Source organism: Ischnura elegans, chromosome 5 (assembly GCF_921293095.1).
Source record: "Ischnura elegans chromosome 5, ioIscEleg1.1, whole genome shotgun sequence".
NCBI classification, from domain to species: domain Eukaryota; kingdom Metazoa; phylum Arthropoda; class Insecta; order Odonata; family Coenagrionidae; genus Ischnura; species Ischnura elegans.
The window spans coordinates 90,149,647-90,176,697 of record NC_060250.1 but is presented as its reverse complement, the minus strand read 5'-3'; the positions used below and the strand labels follow the sequence as shown (position 1 = coordinate 90,176,697).

Genomic DNA, 27,051 nt, shown 5'->3' with positions numbered 1-27,051 from the left:
GTCCATTCAAAAGTGTAAAATAGAGGTTTCACTGTAATTAATTCAAACTCCAGTTTGAAAATTTTTCTTTAGCAGAATTTACATGACATACTTGAAATAGAGTGATGCAATGGAGCCAATCGATCATGATATAACTTCACGGATTGAGGCAGTTTTCATATGAGTAAAGCAAAAATCATAGCAAGCTCTCAAAAATTATTCAATGAAAATAGAACAGTTACTTATGAACTAGAACCAAGAACTAGGACCTTGAACTATTACAGTAAACTCTCGATTATACGAAGCAGGATTTTACGAAGTTTTCGATTATACGAAGTGATAGTGCGGTCCCGGCGAAAAGCCTATGGTAAATACATGGTGCTATTCGATTATACGAAGTTTCGATTATACGAAATGTTTCGAATTTACGAACCTCGGATCGGTCCCCAGGAGCAAAAGGCATTCGTTTATACGAACTATGGCGAAATATTTGTCAAAAAACTAGTTACGCCGGCGTAAGCAGCTAAAAAAAATCAGCGCTTCCAACTGTGGTTCATCAAAAGTGTGAAATCGTAAATGATAGTGCAACTTTGGAGAGAAAGGGTTCGCCTAAAACCTCACGGTGGGAATTTAGGGGAAGTAGGACTTAATTAAAATATCGCGACTGATATAATGCCCCTATTTACGTGCCTATTCGTAAACATCGCATCGACAATATTTCGTAGTTTAACATGTCAGGAAGGTCGAGCGGGGTCTTTCGTACAGTCCTAATTAACCCTTTGCACTGCTGTGAACGTACCTGGTACGTTCGCAAGGCAGGCTACTGTGAACGTACTTCGAAGACTACTTGACTACTTTTTGCCGAAGCACTACGAAGGGTAATCCGGGACCCTTTCCTCGACGAGCTCACCCTCGCTGGCCCCTCTCTTCGACCCTCCGGGCGTGGGGCCTTTTCTTCCCAAAAGTGACCGCTCTGACTGCATTTTGAAAATCTATCAATCAATGCCATCATCAAAAATAATTGTTTGCATCGCACTCCTGCCTATCAGGCATTCAAGTACGTCTCTGAACCGTGTTTCTGCGATGAGGAATAACGACTTTGTTAACTTTGCTAAAATGGCCAAGTTAATAAAATTGTCATTTTTCATCGCAGAAACACGGTTCAAAGACGTACTTTATTTCCTCCACTACAATCGCAAATTGCTGGAAATCGGCCGTATTCCCTTTGATAGCGCATCATGAGGATGTTCTCGAGGTTGGTAATGGATACAACTAGCCTACTAGTAATTCTACTGCTATAGTATCACGGCCATGGTTGATTCGTTACGTTATACATTCAGGAAGCAGCAGCGGATAAAATCGCGGAGGAGATTAGAGGCTTAAAAGATGATTTTGAAAAATTCTTGGAAAAAGCAGGAAGAGCACAGCGCGCAACATCAAACGATTATATTGCCCTTGACGATGATCTCCGGGCTTGCGACAATGGGACGCCGGTACATGCGTCGGAAGAAACAGCGGCCGGGACTAGTCATAATAGCAGAGACGACGAAGATGAAAGTGAAGTAATTTCACCAAATAAAAAAGAAGTACCCGCTGCCCTCAAAACATTAAGATATATTGATCTGGCTAACGAGTTAGGTCCCCAATTTCATTCCCATTTATGCAAGTGAGAAACCATGGAGGAAGCGGCGATGGAGAAGGGCAAAAAGGGAAAAAAAATAATTGATATTTTAGTAGTATCTTTTCGTGTATATAATAGCCTTCCTGAATAAACAACTTAAATATCTTAAGTATTTGGCTCTATTAACCACCAACTTATTTTTCAGTCTACTCGTAATGAAGACGCACTTCTAACCGTGAACTTTCTTCTCGCGCGTCCCCCGTTTTCCCATGCCGAGAGATCTTTCTTTCCACAGTCTTTGTTTACTTCCTCCCGCGACCTTCTGCTGATCTTGCTGACACCCATCTTACGCATCCCAAACCCCTCCTTCCCCAGCATTTCCCATTCACTCCCTCCCCCCTAAGGTGACAGAGGTTGAGTGCGTCGCAAAAAATACGGCCCCCAAACCTAGACTGAGGCAGAGCTGAAGGCCATTTCCCCACCCTTCTTTCTCCTGCCCCCTTCACCACTGTTCACCACTCCTTTGTGCTGACCACACTTCTTTCCTCAGGCAATCCCCATCCCACTCTTATTCACCCCACCCACTGGGAACGTTCCCCGATTGTGGAGAAGGGCATGGTTCATCTTTACCTGCAACGGGGGTAAGTTATTAACTGGAGAGAGGCTGAAGAAGTATCTTCCACTATCAGGGAAATGGTGCCGCGCTTATAATTCCCTCTCTTCTTCTCTGCTGACGTTTCAATTGAAATTATTTTCTTTGCTCTTTCCTCACTATATTTATTTACGATTATGGCGCGACTATTTTTAGTGCTAAAGCTAAGAAAATCTTTTCTCTACGTCAATGATTCTTTGCATAACTTTCAATACGGAAGAGAAAGGGACACGAAAAGTAAATGAGGTGAATGTGCAGGTTTTTGCGTGTCATTTTTGGGAATTCACGCAAGTGAACCAATACTTCACACACGCTGAGAAATGATGAAACATCTCTTGTAGAAAAACAATCAATGCGGATAATAACGTTTCCCTCTTTATTTCTCCGATAATGGAAGATGTTTCTCCTGTCGTTTTCCGGTTGGAACCTTGCTCCTGTCGGCATAAAAGAAGAGAGAGAAATACTATATGAACATAGCACTTCACACCCGGTATGAAGAATATGGTCCGGATGAAGAATAAAGTCTTTCGTAGCAACGTTTGCGAAGATGATGGAGCACAGTATCCGGACGGAGAGCTCATACAGAATTTACTTCCAATATTCGCCAGAAGATAATCATATCCTACGAAAGTAACTGAATCTCAACAAAAATAACCAATGGAAAAGATAGCACATTCAATTGAATATACAGAGTAACTCGAAATATTAACTTACGAAGGTTATTTACGAAACGGGTCGAGGCCCTCGTTTTTCTTTTTTTTCTCGTCACTGAGCGATAGAGGGCGACATAAATGGCGGTTAGGCCGGCTGCCGCTAACATTCCGTGGGTGCTGGAAACAAATATCTATCTTACGCTAACTTAATAGTTGTTATTCGCTCCTAACCACAAATTTATAACATTAAATTCTTATAATAAACTTAGCAATTCATTATTTGATTACGTTTTCAAAACTGGTCGGGAATTTCTTAAGCGATCGTTGATGTTGAAGTATGAACAAGAAATGGGAATTTTATGGTGGTATAATTATTTAACGATTTTTCACATCATACATCGATAACAAGAAGTCTTTTCTATGAATTATACCTAGAATAACCACCGAAAACATTTAAATGAGACCACTAAAGACAAAAAACGGCGGAAGAAACAAAAGCGAACATTTTTTTCGTGACTTATGAAAAAGGTTTGAATTTACGAAACTCGATTTTACGAAGTGCCGATTTTCCGGTCCCACTGACTTCGTAAAATCAAGAGTTTACTGTACCTTGAAGCCAATTCAGAGCAGAAGTTACAAAAAGAGTGGAACTGACCCATCCTTTGCAATAATACAATGTCAATACGGGCTTGGTCTACACTAAACAAGGGAGCTATCAAATGACAGCATGGATAGTTTGGGAGAAAGAGTACCGTGCTTTTACAATTAAAATACTGGATTTAAAATACTTATAAGAAACACTTCATTTAAAACTTATCACTCCTAGTGAGGTGGGCCTTAATATCAGCTTTGGACAGAAAGTGCAAGGGGACAATATTTTGGCCCCTGCATAGCCCTTCATTATACAGTAGACTCTCCCTAATACGAACAACGTTATTACGAAGTTCTCGTTATTACGAAGCACATAGTTGGTCCCGACGAAAAGGCCTATCCAAGCTATAGTAAAAGAAACGTTATTGCAAAATTTTCGTTTTTACGAAGTTACGAACCTTAGTCCCGGTCCCGGCAGCTATAAAATGAACTTTATTACGAAGTTACACGCATAAGCAACGGCATTTAAGTGGATATTCACTACTCTAAGTTATAGTAATCGCGCCGCGTTAAAGTTCTCGAGAACTGTGCCCAAGAGCATCAATTATGGTTGTTATTTCAGTGTACACGCAACATCACATAATAAGTTTCATTCCTGTGGAGCCATGGTGACCCACTCGTAACCGCTCGTACAGTTAGTCCTCTTCCTACGCCCATCCGATTTACGAATTTTCAGAGATATGAGCATTCGAAATTTTCAAATTTCGACTTTGGCGCCTTTCGATTTGGCCGATGCTTCGCGGTTTCGCTTGGCGTAGAGGAACTCTCACTTTGGGCACAATCTGAACAAAGCATCATAGACTCCGGCGTGAATGGCTGTTCAGCGTTTCGCCCGTTCATCCTTACAGCAAGGAGTGATATTTTTCGGCCCTGGCTGCGTCGCACGCCCAGCTAGATCAGTTCGTAATATCGTGAGCTAGAACACGATTGTGATGCAGTGTTGCATTTTGTAGGATAACCGTACTTCTCAATGCAATTTCATACAGTCCGGCCGGCGAGAGTCGCCCGATGACAGCACAACAGGAGGGGCGGATAACCCTACGCCAGCACGGGTTATAGTCAATCGCTGTCCTCCAAACGCTCCCTCGTCTTGTCTCTCAACGTTGTCAATGCATAAGACGCACCGAAATATGGCTGATCCACAAAAAATCCTTTCTTCGAATCACCAAAACAAGTAATTTTTCCTCTGGGTGCTTCACGCGCGGCGTCGCTTTCGCATCCTTTCTTCGCGGAACCCTTTGTAGGCGTTTCCCTTTTTTAGCTGGCAACCTTGTCACCTACCCCGGCATAGAACTTTCTGTGTGTCATCAGATAACTCTCGGCGGCCGTACTGTAGGTTTATCAACTTAGGAACAAGGTCTTGAAATGCATCCAATTCGTATATCGGACTTGCTATATTCGGGAAGATATAAACCCTCGATTGCGTCGTGCCGCAGTCTTCTGTTGAGAAACTGGAACGAATTTTCCTGTTTAAACATATTTCCGCTTAATTTCATCTTGTTTATCAAATACTATTTTTTCCGATGATTTCTAAAAGAAACGTTGATACGAAATTCGTTATTACGAACCTCCGGTTTTCCGGTCCCCCGAACATCGTAATAACGAGAGTCTACTGTAATTACTAAAACTTACACAATACATAAAGTAAAAATAAATAACATAAAAAATGGTTATGGATACATAAAAAAAGCTCCTTCATGTTTTCTTCCAAAGAAGTAACAATTTACTTATTTTTCCTCATCATTTCTCCCAGAAGCCCTTCAAGGGTTAAACACATCTAAACAGTGTTTAATAGGGTAAAGTAGTAGTACAGCATTTAATTCCAGTTTTATTACTTACCACCAGGATGATAAACTTCAAATTCAGCATCAGGTTCTTTGGTTTCCAGCAAGAGGTCATACTTGGCATAAGGTGCTAAGACATCTCCAACAGGGTCATCCTCTCGGCCTTCAAAACTGCATTCTATGCTACCCAAAACTTGTTCGTAAATGACGAGTCTGCACTGGTTAACATCCACCACACCTTCCAAGTCCAAGAGCTATGCAAAAATAATAATGAAGAGGAACGTTTTAATACCCATGGTCCGTACACATTTACCAAAGTCAGAAGTAAAGTTACTCTGGGCTGGTATTAATTTTTCTTCATTGCAATTCCTATCCTTCATTCATCTAAAAAATTATTCATAAGTGGCTCCCTATGTGGCACAAGGCTTTCAATATCCAAAATAGCTATTCATTTACTAAAGTGGTTCCCCAAAAATACATTCATAATATCTATTTTAAATAATAACAAAATAAAAACGTCTTGAACCAAAATATTACTGATCAAGGAGCAACATCAATTTTTAATTACCAGAGCAATGCAAAATCAGGCCTTATATCAATGCTATTCTAAAATTATTATTTCCTTCAATGAGGACTTTTGAGCAGCTATAACCATAACTGAAACCATTTTCTAAGGAAAGAATTATCAGAATGGAATTCCTCTTGGACCAATTTAATTCAATACTAAATATCCTCTTAAAAGATGCAAGCTACTTAATATTTTCCAGACATAATGAGTAAGTTAAAAAATAATAGAAACTGCTGATTACACTAAAAAAATTGCTGCAATAAAAACTTAATACATCTGCAATAGCTACCTTACCTGATGAGCAACAGAAACAGCTTCCTTAAGAGTGGTTGATTTAGACAAAGTAAGTCTTGCATCAACAATGGTCTGCTGCACAGGGTGATTAAGAAAGACTTTCATTTTGATTGAATCAAGATCACGTTCTCGAGCAGCCCTCTCCTGTTCTTCCTTCTCCCTCATTTTGGCAAGCAGTTCCTAGGAAATAAATCAACATTTACGAACTCAACAAGAGAAACAATAAAATTTCAACACCACCAAGATTTTTAACGTGACGGTTAATATTTTATTGATGCACAAATCTACTTCAATCACATTTCTGTTTTCCATCCTATTTACAAGTGAGTTAAAAAAATCATGAGGATTTTTAAACTTTCCATCAACGAGACAATTTTTCTATCAATGTATTTAATCTCTATCATGACAGGCTCAACTTTGTGGAGGTTCATTCTAATAAATAAAAGCGAACAAACTATGTATAAATCCACCAATTTATTTTTGTGGTACTACTAGTTTCGACGCAGCGGCGCCATCATCAGGCACCTATCTGGTACCTGATGCCTACCTGGTACCTGATGATGATGCCGCTGCGTCGAAACTAGTAGTACCACAAAAATCAATTGGTGGATTTATACATAGTTTGTTCGCTTTTATTTATCAATGTATTTACTAGAAATTATCTAACTGATGTCTTAATCACAGAAGATATCCAGGGATAACGCAACGTTTCTTATATGGTGAGGTTTTTCCTTCAATTTCATTTAGTAAATTTAAGTGAGAGATACTTGCTGAAAGCACAGAAATTACAGAGACGACAAATGGCCGATAATGGACATATTAAGTTTCAGTCATATACAAACTTACCTTAATGTGGGGTGGAAATTGATCGACATTCATGGCTAGACAGTTTCTATCCTTGTCTATTTGTCTATACATAAGCATGTATGCATTTGTACTGGAGCTATATACTCCTGAGTAATATCCTCTTGGTAGACCTCCACCATATGTTTTTTTAATATCTTCCTCAGTGATCTGAAAGAGTTGTTTCATGACAGTGAAAATATTTCAAGGAAGCAAGCACATTCCGAGGTGAAAAAGAAGAAAACTCATCCATAATTAAATTATATTTACCCTAGTAACTGACTGATCATTGAAGCACAACCACTCCCCAGTGGCAAAGTCCTTGATGTAAGCATAGTAGTGACCACCAGTAGCACTGCCAGAATGGATCATAATAGAGAATAGCTCATACACAAACGGTCCTGTAGATGTTGAGACTGGAGATGACTGTTGTTCCATTGAATTTCTTTCATTTCTCCTAACCTTCATGAAACAGTCATTTAAATTAGTATTCTCATCGAAGTCCTCCTCTTCCTCATCCTCCATGTTGTGACAATTCTGTCTCTCATGATTGATATGATTGTGAACTTTGGTCTTCCTTGATGGCATGCTACTGACATCTATTCCTTCATCATCCTCCTGCAAAGAGCAAAATAATAGTCACTAATTTTCTTTCATAAATGACCTAATAGAAGCAAAACATTCCCAATAAAACTGAGTATTTGACAGTGTAGCTGAGCGAAGGAGTTAATGACGACAGGCTTCATCATCTGAATTACAATTACTCTTATTATATTAGGAATGCCATCTTAGCATTGAAAAAAGGATGTTTGTGCAGTTAAACAATAAAAATCCAGAAAAACATTTGAGAAAATCACACTAAAATCAAATCACAACAAACTGGATGATTATAATTCCTACAACAAAAAAATTTTAACTCTCAAAGGATTTTCAGGTCAACATTTTACATGAAAAAGTGTCTGAACACATACTGTTTAAGAGATGAAGCCCTGTTTTGAGCATCGGAGCTAAAGAAAATAATTTTTGCGGCAATTTTTTTTGTCCAATCGCAAAGTGTTGCAGACGTATGCCTGGACTTGGGACAGTTTTCAAAATTTCCACTTTCAATACTAAAAATTTACGTGGCATTTTTCAGCTAAATTTACACAATATGTATGGCACTCAGAGATAATTAGCTATTCACTTGTAGTCTTAACCTAATGATGCTTACTAGAGATGGTCAGATCAGGTACCTCGGATCCAAATATCCACCGAAAATGCCCTTCACCCAATACTTCGGATCCAAATTTGTTTAAGAATTTAATCTGAATCCAAAATTTTTAAATTAATGCTATCGTGAATGCAGCGTACCATGGTTATAGTCTGACCTAGGGTTTCAGATGACTGACTCATGCTGAAAACCAGGCCCAAGGAAAACAAAAAACACTCAGTTCTCAGACTTGCGACCAGGGAAGGGGGGGATAAGAAATCTGTAAGAGATGCACCCCCATTTTTCAGCTGCAATTTCTGGGAAAAGAGGTGCATCTTTTACACGGGTTTATACGGTAGGCTCCAAAAAAACCAAGTGAATTTCACTAGATTAGGTGGCCGGGCCACATCACCAGCGATGCAGCTAGCTGCTCAACTCATCATCATGTATGGTTATCTCATGGAGATTAATACACTAGGAAATCTAGCTTAGAGAGGCCACCCTACTCGTCAATGGGTTCAGTAGCTAGCTGCATAGCTTAGCTACGTAGTCTGACCACCTCGTCTAAAAAGGGCCTATTTCACCTGGCATCATTTGTATGGGATGCATTTTGGGAAGTATCAAGGGAAAAAGAACCCCACCATGATGCACACGACAAGTTCCTTTGGATTACTAAGGTTTCGGAAAGTTTGCGAAGGGAGAACCTTACGATTGTCATTGAGCTAACATGAGCTACAAGAAACAAAACATGGAAGTAACTATTTTCAGAGAATTTGTATCCTTATAAAAGATATGAGAATCAAGTTTAACTCTAAATACTATAGAAAGTAATACAAACCTGGGACTCCATAGCTGCATCGCCAGTCCCACAAGAGGATGAAGACGAAGACGATGGTGGGGGTGCAGGCGGGGGCTGCTGATGCTGGGGTAGTGAAAGGGTTTGAGGTGGAATTTGTGTCCTTTCTCCACCTGGACTAGTGCTAATATTGTTACTTAATGGGAAACCATTGTGGTCCTCATCCAGAGCCGATCCACTGTCAGTGGTGCTACTTGCTCCATCATCACAGCGCATGTCATTGGCTCCTTTTGTCTCCATAGACCCCTGGCCTCCCTCTTCTGCTTGCTCTTCCACTTTGTTAGGGGAGGCATCCTGAACAAAGCTGTTGAGGTCAAGAATCTTTGGGAACACTACCCTGTTGGAAAATACAGAAATGTTCATTAATCAAAAGAATAGTGCTCTTGTAGCGACACTGCACGACTTTCTAATGACATTTAACAGCCCGATGACCTGGCTTCAAACAATTGAAGTGAAGCCTTTTCGAGCACAAAAAACAAGCACAATCAGTAACACTCATCTTGAGATATTTAGGGCACTTCCATAGAGAATGAGTGGGCTCACATATAGGGAAAGAACCAACTCCTGAGCATATCTGTTAACTTGAGAAGATATTGTCCACAAAAATTTGTATAATGACCTTTGCAGAAAGCATAGATTTTTGGAGATAAACCGAATCTTTTACATTAGGGCCAAGGCAGGTCTGCAAGACTTTGATCCATTTCTTGACAAAACTGAAAAGGAAATGGATCAATATCTAATGCCTTTTCAAAGAGGGCAAGAGTTACTGCACCAATGTAGCAAGCTGCTAATCTAAACAAAATGAATTTCCCCATTTCAAGAATATTTAACGAAGGCAGAGTGATTTTCAGAAAACGACCATAAACAGTTGCATCAAAGATGCCAGAGATGAAAGGGGGAATTCTACAATTTTGTAAATTTAAACTAACCCTAGGATCCAAGGATTCTCATATCGCTTACATAAATTCCTCCTAACAGAATCATAATGAGCTTCACCAAAAGAGACAGAATAGATAAGAGCTGAGGCATTCCCTTGAATTCTTCAAATAAGTGAACTTTTCAACCAAGGCAATATCTATCCTATCATACATAACGGATGTAAATAAATAGTAGAATACAACTTGTTAGAAAATGTCCCTGAATAATGTGTAGTTTGATTGTAGGCAGATGTGAACTTTCATCTTGAAAGGATTCATAAATCATATTAGCATACTGAGTAACTATGGCAGGATTCAATTCAATCAGAAAAATGGAAATAAAAAAATACATTGCCTCCACCTCCTTTCCAAATTTCTAATCAAACAGACATACATAAGTTTGTATAAGCTGCTTGTCTAGTGACATAAAAGCCCTTCCTTCCAATAGGTCTTGTTTACAGGTATTGGAGTGGATCTCCTCGTAATAAAGGCTCATTTAGGTTCAGAGGCATGTGTTTGTGGTTTCAATGAGCAATGCATGCATAGATCTGCTACTTAAAGATAAAATGCTGCAACCTTCAGAGTCATCCAAGGAGACTACATCACAATGACCATAAGATTTAAAACAAATTTTAAGAAATGGGAGGACTGCAGCTTTGAGCATGAATGCAAGAAGGCTTGAAATGGCAACAGCTTTTAACATAAGTAAGATTTTTTGTTAAGTCCAAATGCATAGGAATAATTTCCAATTTAAATGCTATCAGCTGAAACAAATAACCTCTCATATAAGAATTGCTGTTATAAAAATATAATCCAGGATTGTTACTATCTGAAAAATAATGCATGAATGCACAAAGAAAGAATACTTACTTGTCGTTAAGCTTTATGCGATGAAGTGTATTACAATCGAAGTCAAAACGCTTCAAATGGAGAGTAAGTATATAAGGGAATTTGGAAAATTTAAGCATCTTGTAAGCATCACACTTCTTATTACATGATTCACAATGATACTGGTTATTCCCATCCAGAGTTTCAGGTTGTACAAAGGCTTTTAGAGCTTCCTCCTGCAAATAAAAAAGAGGTACGTAATACATTTCTTCCCAAATACTTAATTCACCCCCAAAATACTTTTTGGATCACAAAGCCAAATATGTATTTGCAAAGAGTTAAAGCGAGAAAATAGTATGCTAAGTAATGGTACAGAAATCACATTATTTGAAATGATTCGAACGAGCGTATGGCATGGAATTTCAGAGCTAACATGTTTGTGTTAAAGAAACTCATAACCAAAAAGTTACAGACAACAACATAGTCACTTCTAATATTGTCTTTAAAGAAGTTTTGTAAATTAAGTGCCATTATTCAGTAACAGATGTCATGATTGTTCCTACAGGTACCAAACACTCTTGCCTGTATTGTATTCATATGTTTTTTATGCAAGGAAACAAGTATAAAGAAAGTACTTTATGATACATGTTATCGTTTTAAAACCCAACTACACCATCGTCCTAACATACTTATTCCCTGATAGAGTGAATGTACAAAATTTTTGCACGTGCGCACTTTGCATTCTTGCAAGTATTCCTTCAAAATTTGGTCACTGGTTTCCAATTAAAATTTTAAAAACATCTTAAATAATATTTGACAATGTCAAAACCTCAAATAATTATGTCCGCCACGACGCGATTTATATTTTGACAATGATGTTCAGGTTACCTTATAGTCACTCAAGTACTTAAGCTCAAACATGGGTATTCTCTCTTTTAAAAAATAAATTATTAAAGGAGGCCACAATATAGGCTACCCTATTACTTATCTTCCTGAGATTTTGGACTAGACAGAGGGGATGACAATTGGAGATATAAAGTAAATATTTTTCAAAATTAATTTTTTGCCTAACAGAGTTCTAAAAAATGAACTACCTTAGAATTGTATGTCTTAGATTTATGCAAAAGTGGTAACTTCATTTTTTCACTTTCAAACTAACTTCTTTATAAATGCATGCTTTATTAATCATATTACTGGATTTTGATTGTTGGCTGTGTTCCACATCCTTTTCAAAATAAAAGTTTTCTATTTGTGCTATGATAGTCTCAAAGGCACTACGCATTTTTGTTCAACAATTGCTCAAGTTTTTGAACTTCTCCAGATGATACTGAAGTGAACACAATATTGGCGAAAAACCAAAATATCTGGAGTAGTGAAAAGATGTAATGACATGAAATAAGAAAACTTTCAACTTGTTCACTGTACACCTACACAAACAAGAAGCTCAGATCTGCAGGGTTTAGAGACCATTTCTAAACCAATGAGTTTCATGTAAAATAAATACGTATTAGTGAGGTCATCAAGCAATTTTCAAAACGGCAAAATTATCTTCGCATGTGCCAGTCATAATAAAAATTACTCACCACACTCCCATATGCAACATCTAAGCCAAATGGACGGACAGCTAGGGGTATGTCCAGGAAGGTATCCTTACGGCATTTTTCAGTACTGCATTCTCTACATTTGACACTATCTATCATATTTCCTGAAAATTAAGAAAACCAGAGGTTATGCAAAAAATTACAATTAATATTACATGAATTCTACCAAAGACTCAGAATATGGCAATGAAAGATTATTAACATATTGCGGATGGGTCATGAGTTCACCCATCATTCAGCCATTATCTGTTACGAACAGGTCACGATTCAACTTTTGTGATTTCTGCTTTTTGCCTTTATGTGCCACCAGTAATGATACATCGTAACTACTTTCTCTATACACTGACTACATTAGTACACAATGTATTACACTCAATCGCCTTTGTTTATTTGTTAATTATTTAGCTATTAAATAAATTATAGTTGGTTGCAAAAAACCTAGCTTGCTGTATCACAGGGATAAGTTCAATAAAAAAATATCCAGTCTTTAATAAGCGAAGCCCAAAGTCAGGAGATGACAAAGTTTGTAGAGCCATTTCGTTTTTAATCGATTAAGTAATTGCATTACATTATATACGTGCAGTTGGCAGTGAAGCATATTATGATTACAATAAAATGTTACCCATGGTATTTCTGAATAGAACACCATAATAACTCACTGAATACCATTATTGGAAAAAACCACAATTAGCAGTGGTCAGTAGAGATATGATGGAGGATTTCCAGAAAACTTTACTCCAACGTGAACGACCCACACTGACTTTGATCACAAAAAACCAACCATGGACTTGGTTATGAAAGACCAAATGCTGCATTGATTGAGAATTGATTGCTTCTTTCACAGAGTAATATATTGTTATAAATCAGTCGTATTACAAAATAAATGGATCTACCTTCGTAGAGCCGTTGGATGAGATCAGAATGAGGTGTGTTCTTGAATTTTTGTTCCAGGGCATCAAACATTACTCTACATAATTCTTGGACATCGTGCTGCTGCCAGGCAGTACTAGATTCCCAGCCAAAACTTTTAGTTAATTCTGTTGTTTCAACTGCAGGTCGTGATGAAGTCTAGAAGAAATAAGTTTTAATAAAATTAAACCAAAAATAATTCTAAAAGAATTCCATGAGCAAGTAAATTAATTAAAGAAATTTATTTAGCAATCCACAGAAAACGATTTATCTTGAAGGAGAAACAAAAAGTCATTCTTTCAAGATACACTCAAATTTTACCATTGACATTTCTTCCATAATAAAGCTAGTGCAAATATTTCTGTCCCTGGAAGTTATTCAGTCAAGACAAAAACAGGAATTTTGAAATGTGACGAGGGTAATTCAAAAGAATACTCAATGGATTTCTTGGATTATGAAAGTTTGAATCACCTGAATATGTTACAACAGCCACTCCATTACTGTGCTCCTGAAAGCAAGGTCAGGCATAATTTTATTTGCTTAAAGAGCATTTACAGAAACAGAATAGGGTGAAATAAAATAATGCCAAGCTTTGATTAACCCTCCAAATGGAAGGGTAATCCAAATAATGGAAGGATAATCAAAAGAGACAGAATCCATTCATGACCCCGACAACTTATAAGTTATTTTATGAATCATCCTTTCTCTCCATCTTTTGCATCGATTCCACAGAAAATTTAGTTGTATCGAGGTGTGGAAGAGTAAGAATAGCTAGGAGAGTAGGAATGAGAGAACAGGGCAGTGTTTTGAGAGATTATGGAGTAGGACTGTGTTTGGCAAGGTATGTGATAGGTTGATAATCCCACAAACAGTAACTCGAAAGACTGAAAAATGAATAATAATAATAATTTCATCTTTATTTTTCAAGCTAATTTAGGACAACATTGTCCTCTCTTACAATTAACTTGATTGACAATCACAAACATCCATGTCCTGGGTGGTGGTCAAACCACCCAGGCGGGATTCGAACCCACGACCTCCAGGTTAGCAGTCGGGGACTTTACCCCAGCACCACCGAGGCTGGCATCTCTATGGTATGTAAATAAGTTTTGAATCTAGGAAAGATGTAAAATAAGAAAAGAAAAATGAGACTTTGGATGGTGACACTTACTTGCAGATTCAGAAATAGTTTCTGGAGGTGAAAGGGGATCGAGTTAGTGGTTCCTTCTTCTGTGCCATCATAACACCATTCATAGAGGGCATTACGAAATTCTGGGGTCATGTAGAGGGCCTGCAGAAGACTGTTGAGGTAGCAGGTCATGGCCTGGTTCACTAGGCCCACATAACCTGGGAAAAAATAACCGGGTAATGAATTACTTGCTTTCTTTACTTCGCCATTAAGACCACTCATTAAAGTCTATGAATAACACCTACATTGAATATAAATCAAATCAGATAAGAAGATTGACCATAAAAAACTTTCTAGAATTTAATAAAAATCAAGTAATTCAAGAATAAATGAAATCTTCGTTCAAAGAGAGGTCCTTATGACAAAATTGGAGAAAATATTTCACTATGATGTTCTTCCTTATATTTTTGGTAAAATACTTTCCATTTGCCCCGATTAATCAATGAAAAAATTGATAGGCAGTGGGAAATTAATAATCATGAAGCTATATTCACTTGGCCAGTAAAAAGCCTTGACATCCAAGCAATTGCTTACTATAGGAAAATGGATTTTAACTTTAGAATGATAGTAAAAATCAATATCCACGCAGCATGTTACCATTAAATTAAAAAAGAAATGAGTTTATTCATGTATATACATAGATTATCAACCAACACAACAACAAAATACAACTGAGATATATCAATCTTTAAAAGAGTACACTCTATGAATACGAAATAGTCTTTATCATACACATAGTGTTAACTTCAAAGAAATTTGATAAGTGAATGCTCAAAACCAATAAAGGAGAGTAGCCAATGAGGAGCTACAAGTGCATGAGAAAATCTAAAATGCAAACTTAATATGATATCAACAAACATTCAATTCAAACTAATTAAATTAATTATTCAAAATGAAGTCAATGAAGAACTCATTCCAACACAATAAAACTTATTAGAATTACTATGGTTAATTAATTCACCTAAACGTGGAGTCAAAGGAAATGAGAAATCAATTTTTCCTTCGGACATATGCAATGCAAAAATCAATTTCCCCTACTATGTATTGTTAAAATCTTGCTTAGTCAAGAAAAGTTACAACATTGGTGTATTAACAAAGAAAACTTAAATATATAAAACAGCACCATTTCTGGGTTTTATGATATCAAATTTGTATCCTCTAAGATGATATTTACTTTTTAATAAATATCTTAAAAAAATTTTTCCCCTCAAGAGAACACTGTAGATCAGCATTCTTGGTTTCATGGTATAATTACAGTATTAGTAAAATTCATTATAAAATGCAAATAATAGGTAAAATGAATGGTTAATTTAATATTGATTAAAGTTTTCACACAAAAACTTAAGCTCATCATTCTCAAATCTTATAACCATTGCAAAAGTCAAGGTCGTTAATATATGAAGTAGTATAGTATGGTTTTTAAGTTTAATCAAGCATATTAACCAAATAAGCAAGTTGAAAATTATTTTGCCTTGTTAAGAACTCTAATAAACATTAATTTGAAAGTTCTTACGATTTCCAATGATTTTTAGACACCTACTTCCACCTTTTCATCCATAATGATTGGCTAATAATGAAAACTATGGAAAAAAATTGTTAGCTCCTTGAAACATAGTCACCAGTAAATTCCAAAAGTAAATTCCTATACATTATTTATGAGAAACCACAGTGTCAAGGGGTATTGCTCCTGAGACCTAAAACTTCATAAGCAAAACTATAAAAATATGACAAAAACGTATCCTATCATGGTTCACGATCACAAAATAAAAATTTCCAAACAATAAAAAAAAAATGACAAAATTTGACAAAGTACAGTGCAACCTCGATAAAACGACACCCCACGGTGCACCAATAAACACTCGTTATATCGAATTGTCGCTTTACCGGAGGTGACCTGTTGCGAACAGTTATACAGGAAAAGAGTGGTGCGGCGACAGATAAATTTCTATCTGATAAACGTAAGCATAAATCCATTAGAAAGGTGATGGTTTTTTTGCATCATTAAATTTCCTTACTCAAACAATGACTAATTGTTTGGTGTTTTCTTGGCCATGGTGTCTGCCATCAAATGCTTTCTATTCATGCAGCTCATGGACGTGCAGGTATGCAGACGACTGCTTTCTGCCGCCCGAGGAACAAAAGAAGATCAAGTATTCGCGAATGCTAATGCCACAATATTTTCACCAAAATTAACTACTTATTTATCAAACGACAGTTTACCACATAAATTTGAGACAGAGCACTCCATTAACTTCATTTCTAACAAATCGCTAGCAATTACAGAGATTAAGGAGTCTTGATGTAAGTTTTTCCGGCGGTGAAACCCTCGCTATGGCGAGAGCCAACACCAAAAGGGCCTCGTAAAAACGAATTTTTTAACATGCTTATTGTAGGGTCGATCGACGGTGCATCGGCTATCTCTCGTAATAGCGGGGGACTCGCTATAGCCCGTACTCACTTTAACGAGGTTCCACTGTATATAAGAATGGTAAAAAATCTTATCTACCAAATATTGAACCAATTACTCACGGGTGTCTGGTTTCATGATGGAAATAGCGTAAGAACTGCTGTCAACATGCGACACAAGCGGGGGAGGTGCTGGTGGAGGGGCTGGAATTGCAGGCCCACCAGGAGGCAAGTAAAGGGTACAGTCTTTAAGGTAGTCCCCCTTCCCACCTTTACCCCACTGACATTTTGACGATGGTAGGTTCCCAATGGTCGAGGGCCGTGCATGCTCTCCGCTCCCACCAACTTCTTCCTTGGCATCTCCAGCCTCCTCCACAATCGCATGCCTTCGCACCCTCCCAAATGAGGAGGCTGTGCCTTTTGGGTCCGAGAGCACAAAATTATTCCTTGCGTCCCGGTTGAAGGAAACACCGACATCCTTCAAGGTCTCAGCACGGCTGCTCTTGAGTGTTACCTGCAACGAATCACAGATGCTAATGCTATCAAACATTGAAAGGTTTGTAACGGGAAAGACTAGATACCTTGGAACCGGCAAAGCTAGACAGAAAAAAAAAATTTTATTACAAAATAAAATTAACGATAGATTTACCAGACTAATTTCAACAAGTGTGTGCATAAAGCACAGTATCTAGATTGATTCCATTCATAAATTCACAGCCACAAGAATGAATTCTTTTTGTTGTGCACAGATGCACGGAGGAGCAATTTTTTAGAGATTTAATTTTTTAGGAATAATTTTTATACGGTTAATGTTTAATTTTACCACACATAAGGAGACAAAACTATTGATAATAGAGCCATGTAGATTTCTACATATGTGTGTTGGTGAATGAGCACACTTTATGGCAGGATTGTGTGAGAAATAATTTTTCAGGGATATTTACACACAATAGATTCACTGTTGAGATGAATCTCCCTTCCCAGAATCAAAATCCAGTACGACCCACAGGTGGGTCATGCATGGATTTCATTCTGCCCAGTATGGCCCACCAATTGGTCCAGTCTAGGATCATTTTCTATCTACTGGCAAGAGGTGAAAGTGCACACAACACCCACCCGCCAATAGAAGCAGGTAGAGGGAAAGTTGAGGAATTTCGGGCAGCCACAGCCTAGGCCTACTGCTGCACAAGAGAACACTACGGGCACCATTGCAAGACCCTCCAAGTACTGCACCTCTAGATTACGCAGGGTACATAAGTTTCAGCGTCTCAAACTTATCCCTGATTTCTAGTTTTAATTTTTTAATGTCCCTGACTTTTCATCAATTGCTATATCATTTGATTATAGCATATCATTTGGATTATGCTTCTTCATGGAAGAAAGGCATGGATAATGACATCAGCACAGAAATCATGGGTTAAGGCCTTCAATATATAGTGCTACCAAAGAATGATAGGACCAAATGGATAGATTGAGTTAGTACTTAACAAATCCTAGTAAGAGTAGGAGAGTAGAACAGCTTCATGAAAACATAGACAAGAAGATGGAACAACCTTACAGGGCATATCTTGAGACATCCCGTGATTGCTGACCAGTGATGATGATGATAATGACGTCAATTATAAAACAGTTGTACATAGGGATTTCATCTTAAATTCAGCCAGTTGTAGTGTGAAACTATATGGTGCAGTAGAGGTAGTACCATAAATAAAGGAGAATAGTGCCAAGTCAGCACTATACCAATCCACCCAGTCAAGGCAGCAACAAAATAGCCACATTGCCACATGAACATAGAAGCACTTTCGTGTGTTCAACCACAGTTTTCGTCAAGAATCTACAGTTGTTCCCTGATCAAAACCTAATATTTTTTTTCTAATTTCTCTGATGTTTCCATGCCTTTCAGTCCAAATTTTAATTACCATTAATCTCCATGGCTTCTCTGAATGCTATGAACCCTTCTAAAGCACACACACCTATAACCAAGTCTCACCACTGCTAAATTATCATGCACAGTAGAAGATTGACAATATGGAAATCTAAACAATGAAATGATCTAAACTACAGAAGATGTACCAGAATTTTTCAAAATTAATTTTTTTTTGCATCACCAAAAATATGGCTAAGTCGTTTAATTGCTGCCTCACAGCCTGGCTATCTTCACCATAATTCTGGGAGAGTTAATCAATGAATTTGCCGTTTTCTTCTGAAAAATATTTCATTCTCAAAACATTTCTAACACTTCCAAATGAGTGTTTGAAACCTGGGATTTAGATGATCAGTTCCATGAGAAGAGTGACAGGCCACCCGCATACCATTCTTGAGTTGGTCGTTAGATGGGCGAGCCTTAAGGGCCCCTCTCTGCATGAGTCATGTGGATTAGTTGAAGATTGTTTATGAAATTAATAACATGCAGTTTTTCCAAAATACTCACATTCTCCACACTTATAAGATTAACTACAACTGCTAATATTAACTATAAGAGTTATAATTCACAATCGGTTATTATTCATGGTAACGGATTGGGATGGGATTACCACTGATGGGAGAATTTGATGATTACCGATAAGTTGATGCTAGTGGTCGAGAAAACGAGATGGATTTTGCAACAGGAGTACATTGAAAAATATGGAGGGGCTAAATATTCATGTTCTATGAGGATGCAGTAATGTGGAGCAATTTCTCTTCCTCTTACAGGCGGTCTCATCGAGATAACGTACACGACTTATCCACCTTTGCTATTTACGGACGAAGAACAAATGTTTTGAATCTTCTTAAATCACATTTTTAATCATGAATTTTATGAATTTGATTGGGTTTTTCTCATTACTTGACCCTTGTCTCAAAAATGCATCATTTTCGATGATAACAATGCACGTTCTGAAAAAAAATTCATGTTGAAGTGTTGCCTACATCCTGGTAACTGATCTATTCACTGGAAATATCGTTAATCCAGAATGCCCAAGCATTCCGGATAACCAACCTTCTACTGTATCTATCACCCTCTTGTTATCAGATTGAGGCCAAAATACCAATCGTAAGTGCAAGGATATGCAAAAAATGGTCGACCATTTCACATCGTGCCATCCAGTCTGGATAGTGTGTGTCCTGAGGGTCCCACTCAGCCCTTAGCTAAGCTAAAGCTAATGGCTAAAGCTTAGCTAAAGCTTAAGTCCCTAGGCTAAAAGTGGGACCCATAAATAGACCCTCTTTCATTCTGGTCAGCATGACCTGGAGATGCTTGACACCTAGCAGTACCACTAACATGACATATTTAAAGTGTCTATTAAAGATAAACTCTTAACTTCTCATTTTGCTGAACGATGAATGGCGATGGCAAAAGTAAGGAGAGAAATTTATAAAATTCCTTTCAACGTGTTTAAGACAATTCACATTACATATTTGCAATAAGAAAAAATTCCCCTTGACTGGAAGTAGCCACCAAGGACCTTAAGCTTTTCCGGCTACGGTATAGGAGAATTTTTCCCATATCAATAGATATAAAATTTCAATGCCATTCAGGTAAAATATAACTTAATTTACAGCCAAATACTCTTTAGTGCAGGAAAGGAGTCCCTCCTTTTGATAAAGAACTATTTATTCTTTTTTTATTAAATTTCATTTAATGAATTTTGATTGAGATGAACGATCCCTTCCCTCAACTGAAAAGGAGATGAAGGAGTAATGAATTTATTTCAGACAAAGGGTAATTAGAAGTCACCACATCATGATTTGAAATGTAATTCGATCAATGCAACTCCTTTCTCAAAAATACCAAAAGTCATTTTTCATGGTATTTCAGAATTTTACAATCTATATGCAAAGGAAGATATGGTCTGATTTCAATTTTTTTTACCTTTGTCATGAGTAGCAACTTCTGTTCACTAATACTATTTGATTCTGACACATTCATGTTTTTGGCCCACCATACTGCATATGCCTGTTCTACATGCTCGGATCAGCTCATCCGGCTTAGCTCAGCCAAATCGCTCAGCGCGAACCCATTCTTAACGAGAGGCTTAAGTCGACCCCTCGCCATCTGATGGCAATAACTGAAAGCCTAAGAATACTTGAGAATCGGCGAGCGCTGAATCATTTTATGGAAAAAGTTCTAGCAAAGCAGATAATTACCGGATTTATTTTGGTAGATCAGTGAATTCCCGAGTTGATATATGAGTTACTTCAACGGAAGGAGAGGAATTTAGAATAATTAAGATGATTTTTCGTTGGTTAGGACGATAATACTTACTCAGTTTTTGTTACAGGTTAAGTAGAGAATTTTGAAGTTTGTACATTGAAAAAAATCCTAAATATATATTTGATATATTATATGACTCCGTTAATTAAATATTACGACTGCTTTGGATCAGCAATGGAATGGTTATGAAGGAGACCGCGATAAGATGGCAAGAACGCTGAGGAGAAGGCGACGACGGTAAAGGCTTTCAAATTTCTTGTTCACTAGGAACGTATTATAATATTTCAGTAAGGACGTTGGTCTCATTCACAATCCCATTTCGAGCACGCACCACTAACTTTGTCATTTATGAGCTCAGTGAGAAGAACCACACTCAGAAGAAAACCGAACGCAACCAAATACACGCACCATGTGAGAGATAGGTGATGACAACAGCGCAGCGTTTAACTCAAGCTGGGGGTCCCAGGCGAGATGATTCGACCCCCTCGGCTGAGCCGTGGCAACGTCTCTACACGGCAAGATCAGCCGCCAGGACGGCTGATCCTAGGCGCTGAGCCGAGCGTGTAGAACAGGCAATACCCATCTTCTGATTTTAAAAAAATCAACAGATGGCGAAATTGTAGCTATGTTTTTACAAAAAAACTGCTACCCTTCTCAGCCCATGGATCAAGGAGTTATAGAGTAGTGATGGTTATATTTGATTCCCTGATTATTCAATTCTATGCCAAGAATTGGAATCCAAAATGAGTATTCACCAAGGCGAAAAATCGATTCTGATTCCAGTATTACTTCAAACCACAAATTTATACGCCACTGTGCTTATAACAATCATTTGAATTTTCACGCCACATAATCCGAAAAACAAAACACATTTGAATCAGCATAATGCCATAGTCCCGTAGCTACATTGAAGACACATTAGTTCAGTTCTGAAATTTATCAATTATATTTTAATTACACAGTGATGCTTTCGTAAACTGGTCCTTCCACAGAGTAATAATTTTTTAAGCGGTTGTCTTGTTGCCTGGAATTAAATGATATTTATCTTGTAACCTATGGCATCAGAATTAACGGAATAGTTATTGGTAGAATCAGAATCGAAATGTCAGAACCAGAATCAGGATTGCTAAAATCTTGAAATCAACCAATCACTAAATAAGACCATTTAAAGCCTACTAGAAATGGGAACTACTCATTGCTGCCATTAATTCAGAATTTCAGGAAGAGCAATACATTAGAACAGTTACCCTGAAAACATGGTCTATAATATTGGTTTGCCTTAGAATGACATATCTTCCACTTCAATTCAAAGTTGCTGGTCAAATTGTGTGTTGCTTGTGGTCGCAGGATACAAACTAAAAATGTTTTTATTTGGTTATAGGGAGGAAGGTAAGAATTAACATTTGGAGTATGCTTCTCTACCGAAGCGAAGCATGAACAATGGAAGTCGCAGAGAAATCTAGGGTAGGGGCCTTCAAAATGTGGCATTACAGAAGAATGAGGAGGATCAAATGGATCAACGGAGTAAGTAATGAGGAAGTCCTAAGAAGAGAAGCCTCATGAAAACCTTGAAAAAAGGACTGAACCACCTTAGGGCCATTTCTTGAGACATGACGGCCTGATGAAGATAATCGTCAAGGGGCAAGTAAAAATGGCAAGAACGGAAAATGAAGACCTCGAATTAAATATTTGGAACAGGTAAAGGATGTGAAAGAGAGGAAATATGTAGGTGGGCAAAAAGAGATGTGCGAGTACTCGAAAATTCGAGTCGAGTCATTGGCACTCAATTCAAGTGTTTTGAGTAGTTTCGGTTATGGAGCTGTCGAGACCATTAAGTGCAGAAATCTGCCAACAGTAGGTGCTATCATTATACTCATGCAATACTTTCGTTTTTAAAGTCAATAAGTCGTTTTATTTCCTTAGTCGAGGAGTTTCAGCTATTTTATAGGTAGAGAGGCACAACCACCTTAGTAGTTCGCATAGGCACTGAATTCCTTTTTGTCAGCCATGGTGGTCGACCGTCTTCAAACCTGGCGGCATAATCGGAGTGGACCACTGCATCTCACATACTTTCTTATACGATTATATATTTTCTTTTATACACTACCCGTACTGAGGAAATATGTAATTAGTAATTGTTAGGGTTTCTATGGAAAAAATTCAACTTTTAGGCTTTAGCGAACAATGCCGGGTTTTCCAGGTATTTGACGTCACAAGTAGCCTCTTTGAGTAACACCTTTTAGCCTTTTTGAGAACTATATACATCCAATATTAATTTTTGCTTAATCCTTGGTTGCGTTTAGTTTCCATCTTGAACTAACAGAAAAAGATTTGCTATGGATGATTAAACATGGTAAGAAATAAAAAAGCTTTTGGTCTACACAGCTAAAGCTAAGTTCTACAGTTCATTCGCTTCGTCCAAATAAATTCCATGAAGATCCAAGATCAATAAAAATATTTGATATAACAGTAATTAAAATTCCTAAGGTTTCCAAATCTTGCAACTTTGGCAAGCAATTATTTGTCCAGCCACACAAGCGTGTTGCGAAAGACAACTTTCTGCAGGCAATAATATTGTGACACGGAGACGTTAAAACCTGCTGCCTGAGAATGTAAAACATTAATGTTTCTGCATGAGAATTGGAAAGGATCAAATATTACATTATTCATTTTCGTATGCAATCTTTATTGCAATTGTACAAATGACTTTACTGAGGGCTCTTCTGACCAGCTTGGATACATACATTAATTAAATTAACATATTACTAAGGGTTATTTCATTTCAATTGTGCTTATGGAACTGTTTAAGACACATTAATTTTCATTCATCTCCTCTTTGTGACACAATTACCATTAACGTCCCTCATTATATTTTCCTTTTCACATCAGGCTATGCATTCCGAATAGACAATTCACAAGGGGATAGGAAAAATGAGGATATGTTGGAGTGTGCATTGCTGTATTGCCTACTATCACCGCAAAAAAGTAGAAACATGAACAGATTGGAAATATTTTTTTTCATAAAGCAAACTTCGATATTCATGCACTCTTCTACACCTCGGTAATTGATATCTACCTTTCGGCGATTTAAAAAATCAAGGAATGGGTAAAATTTAATTTTGTAAATCTCTTTATCATGCGAAGATATTGTTCTCTCTATAATAAATACAATGGAATGCACCTATCATATATTTTGCCCGTGACAAGATGAAGAAGACGAACATTTCACCATTTTCGTTGTTTTTCACGTATTCATCTTCACTATTTTGGGTGTAGAAGCTAAACGTTTACGTTTTAACAATTTTAATGATCCATTGTTGTAATCAAATAAACAATGAGTAAAACCATAAATGACACGACCCAATGGAGCTTTGGGAGAATTGTGTGCAAGTGGTTAAAGTTCAGCGTTCTACATTCTTGTGCCGATGGTAGTTCAGGAATTGCCATACTCGACTCGATACTTGCGAGTAGTTTTCAACGACTCAAGATCAATAAGTACCGTATATGTCTGAATATAGTCCCCCCCCCCTTTTTTCCAGAAATGCCTGTGGTAAAAGTAAAGGGGGAGGACTATATTCGAACGCATTTTTTTTTTTAACTTTTCCTGAAACTGAAGCCTCAAAATTAGGGGGGGGGGGGGAAAACTATATTCAGAGGGTGACTATATTCGGAGAAATACGGTACTACTCACGTATCTCTATGGGAAAAGATTAGCTAATAGAAAAATTGAGTGGAGAGCTACGTCAAACCAGTCCACAGTGGTCCCAATTGCGAATCTAGCGGGACAAAATTATTTTTCCCAAATAACTTCGAGCTTTTGTCGTGAAAACATTCAGAATTGCCAAATTATAGACAAAAACACAAAATAACACTATCATAGGTCTTTTCAATGTGGTTTTTATTAAAAAAATTAAAATTTTATTTATAAAAAAATTTCGTTTTACTCAACACTTAGAAAAATATGCAGAAAATCATTTAAAAAATCTATAGTAATGCGCTTTTCTTAATTTAATGAACTGATTACTTTAAAAATATACTCCTAAACACTGGTGATACACAAAAAATCGTTTTTCACCGGATGTGAACTGCGGAATATTAGTCACCTGCATCATTATTACTCTCCCAACTCCCTTCATCTCCTAAATTTACCGACTCCACGTCCTCCATCTCTTCAACATTACTCATTTCATTAGGAACAGGTAACATTGGTTCCCTGAGAAGCTGTCTGACATCCATCGAGAGGGAATAACAATGCCTTGGGTGCAGCGAACTAATATTGGAAACATAAGGATCAAATGTGACTAATAGTAGGTTAAAAACATCTCTAATTGTGTCCTTTCTTGATTATTTTTGCGCGTGATTTTCTTTGAATTTACGAATATGCTTGCTTCTTGGGCCTCTTCGGAAAGCATTCCAATGTGAACTAATGCAATGCAATGGGGGTAATCAATCACTTTTGTCTCATGAATTAGATTTCATGTACCGTGAAAGGCATATAATACCATGAGTATGACGCATGTATATTTTTTCTGTTTTTTGAGCATACTTCTCAAATACACTTGTAATTATGGAGAAACCACAGGAAAGTGCGCTATGAATTGCTCCAAACCACTGAAATAATTCCACCCCTACTCCATTAATGCCTGATGAAATGTCAGGATTCTTTTAATGTCAAAATTCTGATACTATGTACAATTTCTTCCCGTTTATTTCGATGACCAAGGGCATCAGTAGAGAGATCTGCGCCTCTATCTTTTGCACTCCTTTCACAGTTATCTCCTAACTTTGATCTTCCAGAAATAATTCAAGGGGTCTACAACACCTGATCAAAGATGGCCTGGTATTCTGCAATAAGATGTTGTTTTTATCATTTGATTTTAGCTCACATAGAAATGGAAAACATATAGGAATCGTCCACTGGACCTAATTCCTTCCGAAATACAAATCTTTGCTTATATTGCTTGTGCCCGTCACTCCCATTTTAACCCCATTTAAATATCATCGTTAGTTTGAATTCATTACCAGACCGAAGGAAAGCGGCGACAACATCTCTCTGAGCCAAAATAGTGTTATTCACGAGAGCCAGTAATTTGACCTCGGCCGAAGTATCAGTAATGGTCAGTTCTTGTGATGGGGGATAGCAAGACAACTTTGAGTTCAAATTTATCTTGTATGAGGGATAAATATCGCACCGTCTCTGGTTGGCCTCTCTTCTGATGTTTACGCACTGTTGCTTAGCAGGTTTTTTCCCTGGAAAAGGACAAAGCTTCTGATGATGAATATGGTATTTGAATCAAAGGTGAAGACAATTAAGCCTTCCTATAGTTGGTAGCTCTCTTCTGTATGTTTTCAGTTATGTCTTTTATAATTGCAGCCGCATATTTTTTCCCAGAGCTTGGCAATGAAATCTGGCTTGCAAAACAAGGTTCTATTTTCGATATATCCTTCAAAAGAGACTGTTCACATCTACCAAAATCTGTCGTATTTTCTGGAGCACTGTTTTTACTTTTTATCAAAATAACTCTAAAATAGCATCACAATTTTCCTGATGTCCTTTGAGGTATCTTCATTACGACTTTCAAATCCTAATTTATGTTCTACGCATTTAATAAATCATCTATAGTCTTTTTTCCCTCAGCAATGATAACAATTCCATGCGATTTACCGCCTGTACCTTGAATCGCTCTGAATGCGACATGATTTTCCCTATCTATATAAAAATGTAAACAATTGTAAGCCATGTAATAACTATACCATAAATATTAATAAAAATTTATACAGTACAAAACTGCAATAGTTAAAATTACAAATATTTCTTCTCTATAATAGCGTAATTTATCCCGATATTCCAGGCTTCGTCCGAGGAAATGCCCCCAGTCCCGCGTCTCAACGGTTCTCGTTTGTTAACTTCATGGA

At 37.4% G+C, this 27,051-nt stretch overlaps 1 protein-coding gene across 4 annotated transcripts in view; it reads right to left on the bottom strand.

Moving 5' to 3' along the window:
• Nucleotides 1-27,051, bottom strand: part of LOC124159241 (ubiquitin carboxyl-terminal hydrolase 47-like) — a 52,462-nt gene that overhangs the window by 18,044 nt on the left and 7,367 nt on the right. For 3 of the 4 annotated variants that reach the window (XM_046534914.1, XM_046534913.1, XM_046534915.1), the window contains 10 exons: nt 17,064-17,454; nt 14,517-14,692; nt 13,330-13,504; nt 12,419-12,540; nt 10,878-11,071; nt 9,073-9,427; nt 7,316-7,663; nt 7,049-7,216; nt 6,203-6,382; nt 5,396-5,594 (listed from right to left, as the gene is read on the bottom strand). In XM_046534914.1, the coding sequence (XP_046390870.1) occupies nt 5,396-5,594; nt 6,203-6,382; nt 7,049-7,216; nt 7,316-7,663; nt 9,073-9,427; nt 10,878-11,071; nt 12,419-12,540; nt 13,330-13,504; nt 14,517-14,692; nt 17,064-17,454 (2,308 nt within the window). The remainder of the gene's footprint in view (nt 1-5,395; nt 5,595-6,202; nt 6,383-7,048; nt 7,217-7,315; nt 7,664-9,072; nt 9,428-10,877; nt 11,072-12,418; nt 12,541-13,329; nt 13,505-14,516; nt 14,693-17,063; nt 17,455-27,051) is intronic. The other variant, XM_046534916.1, reaches the window with a different exon arrangement.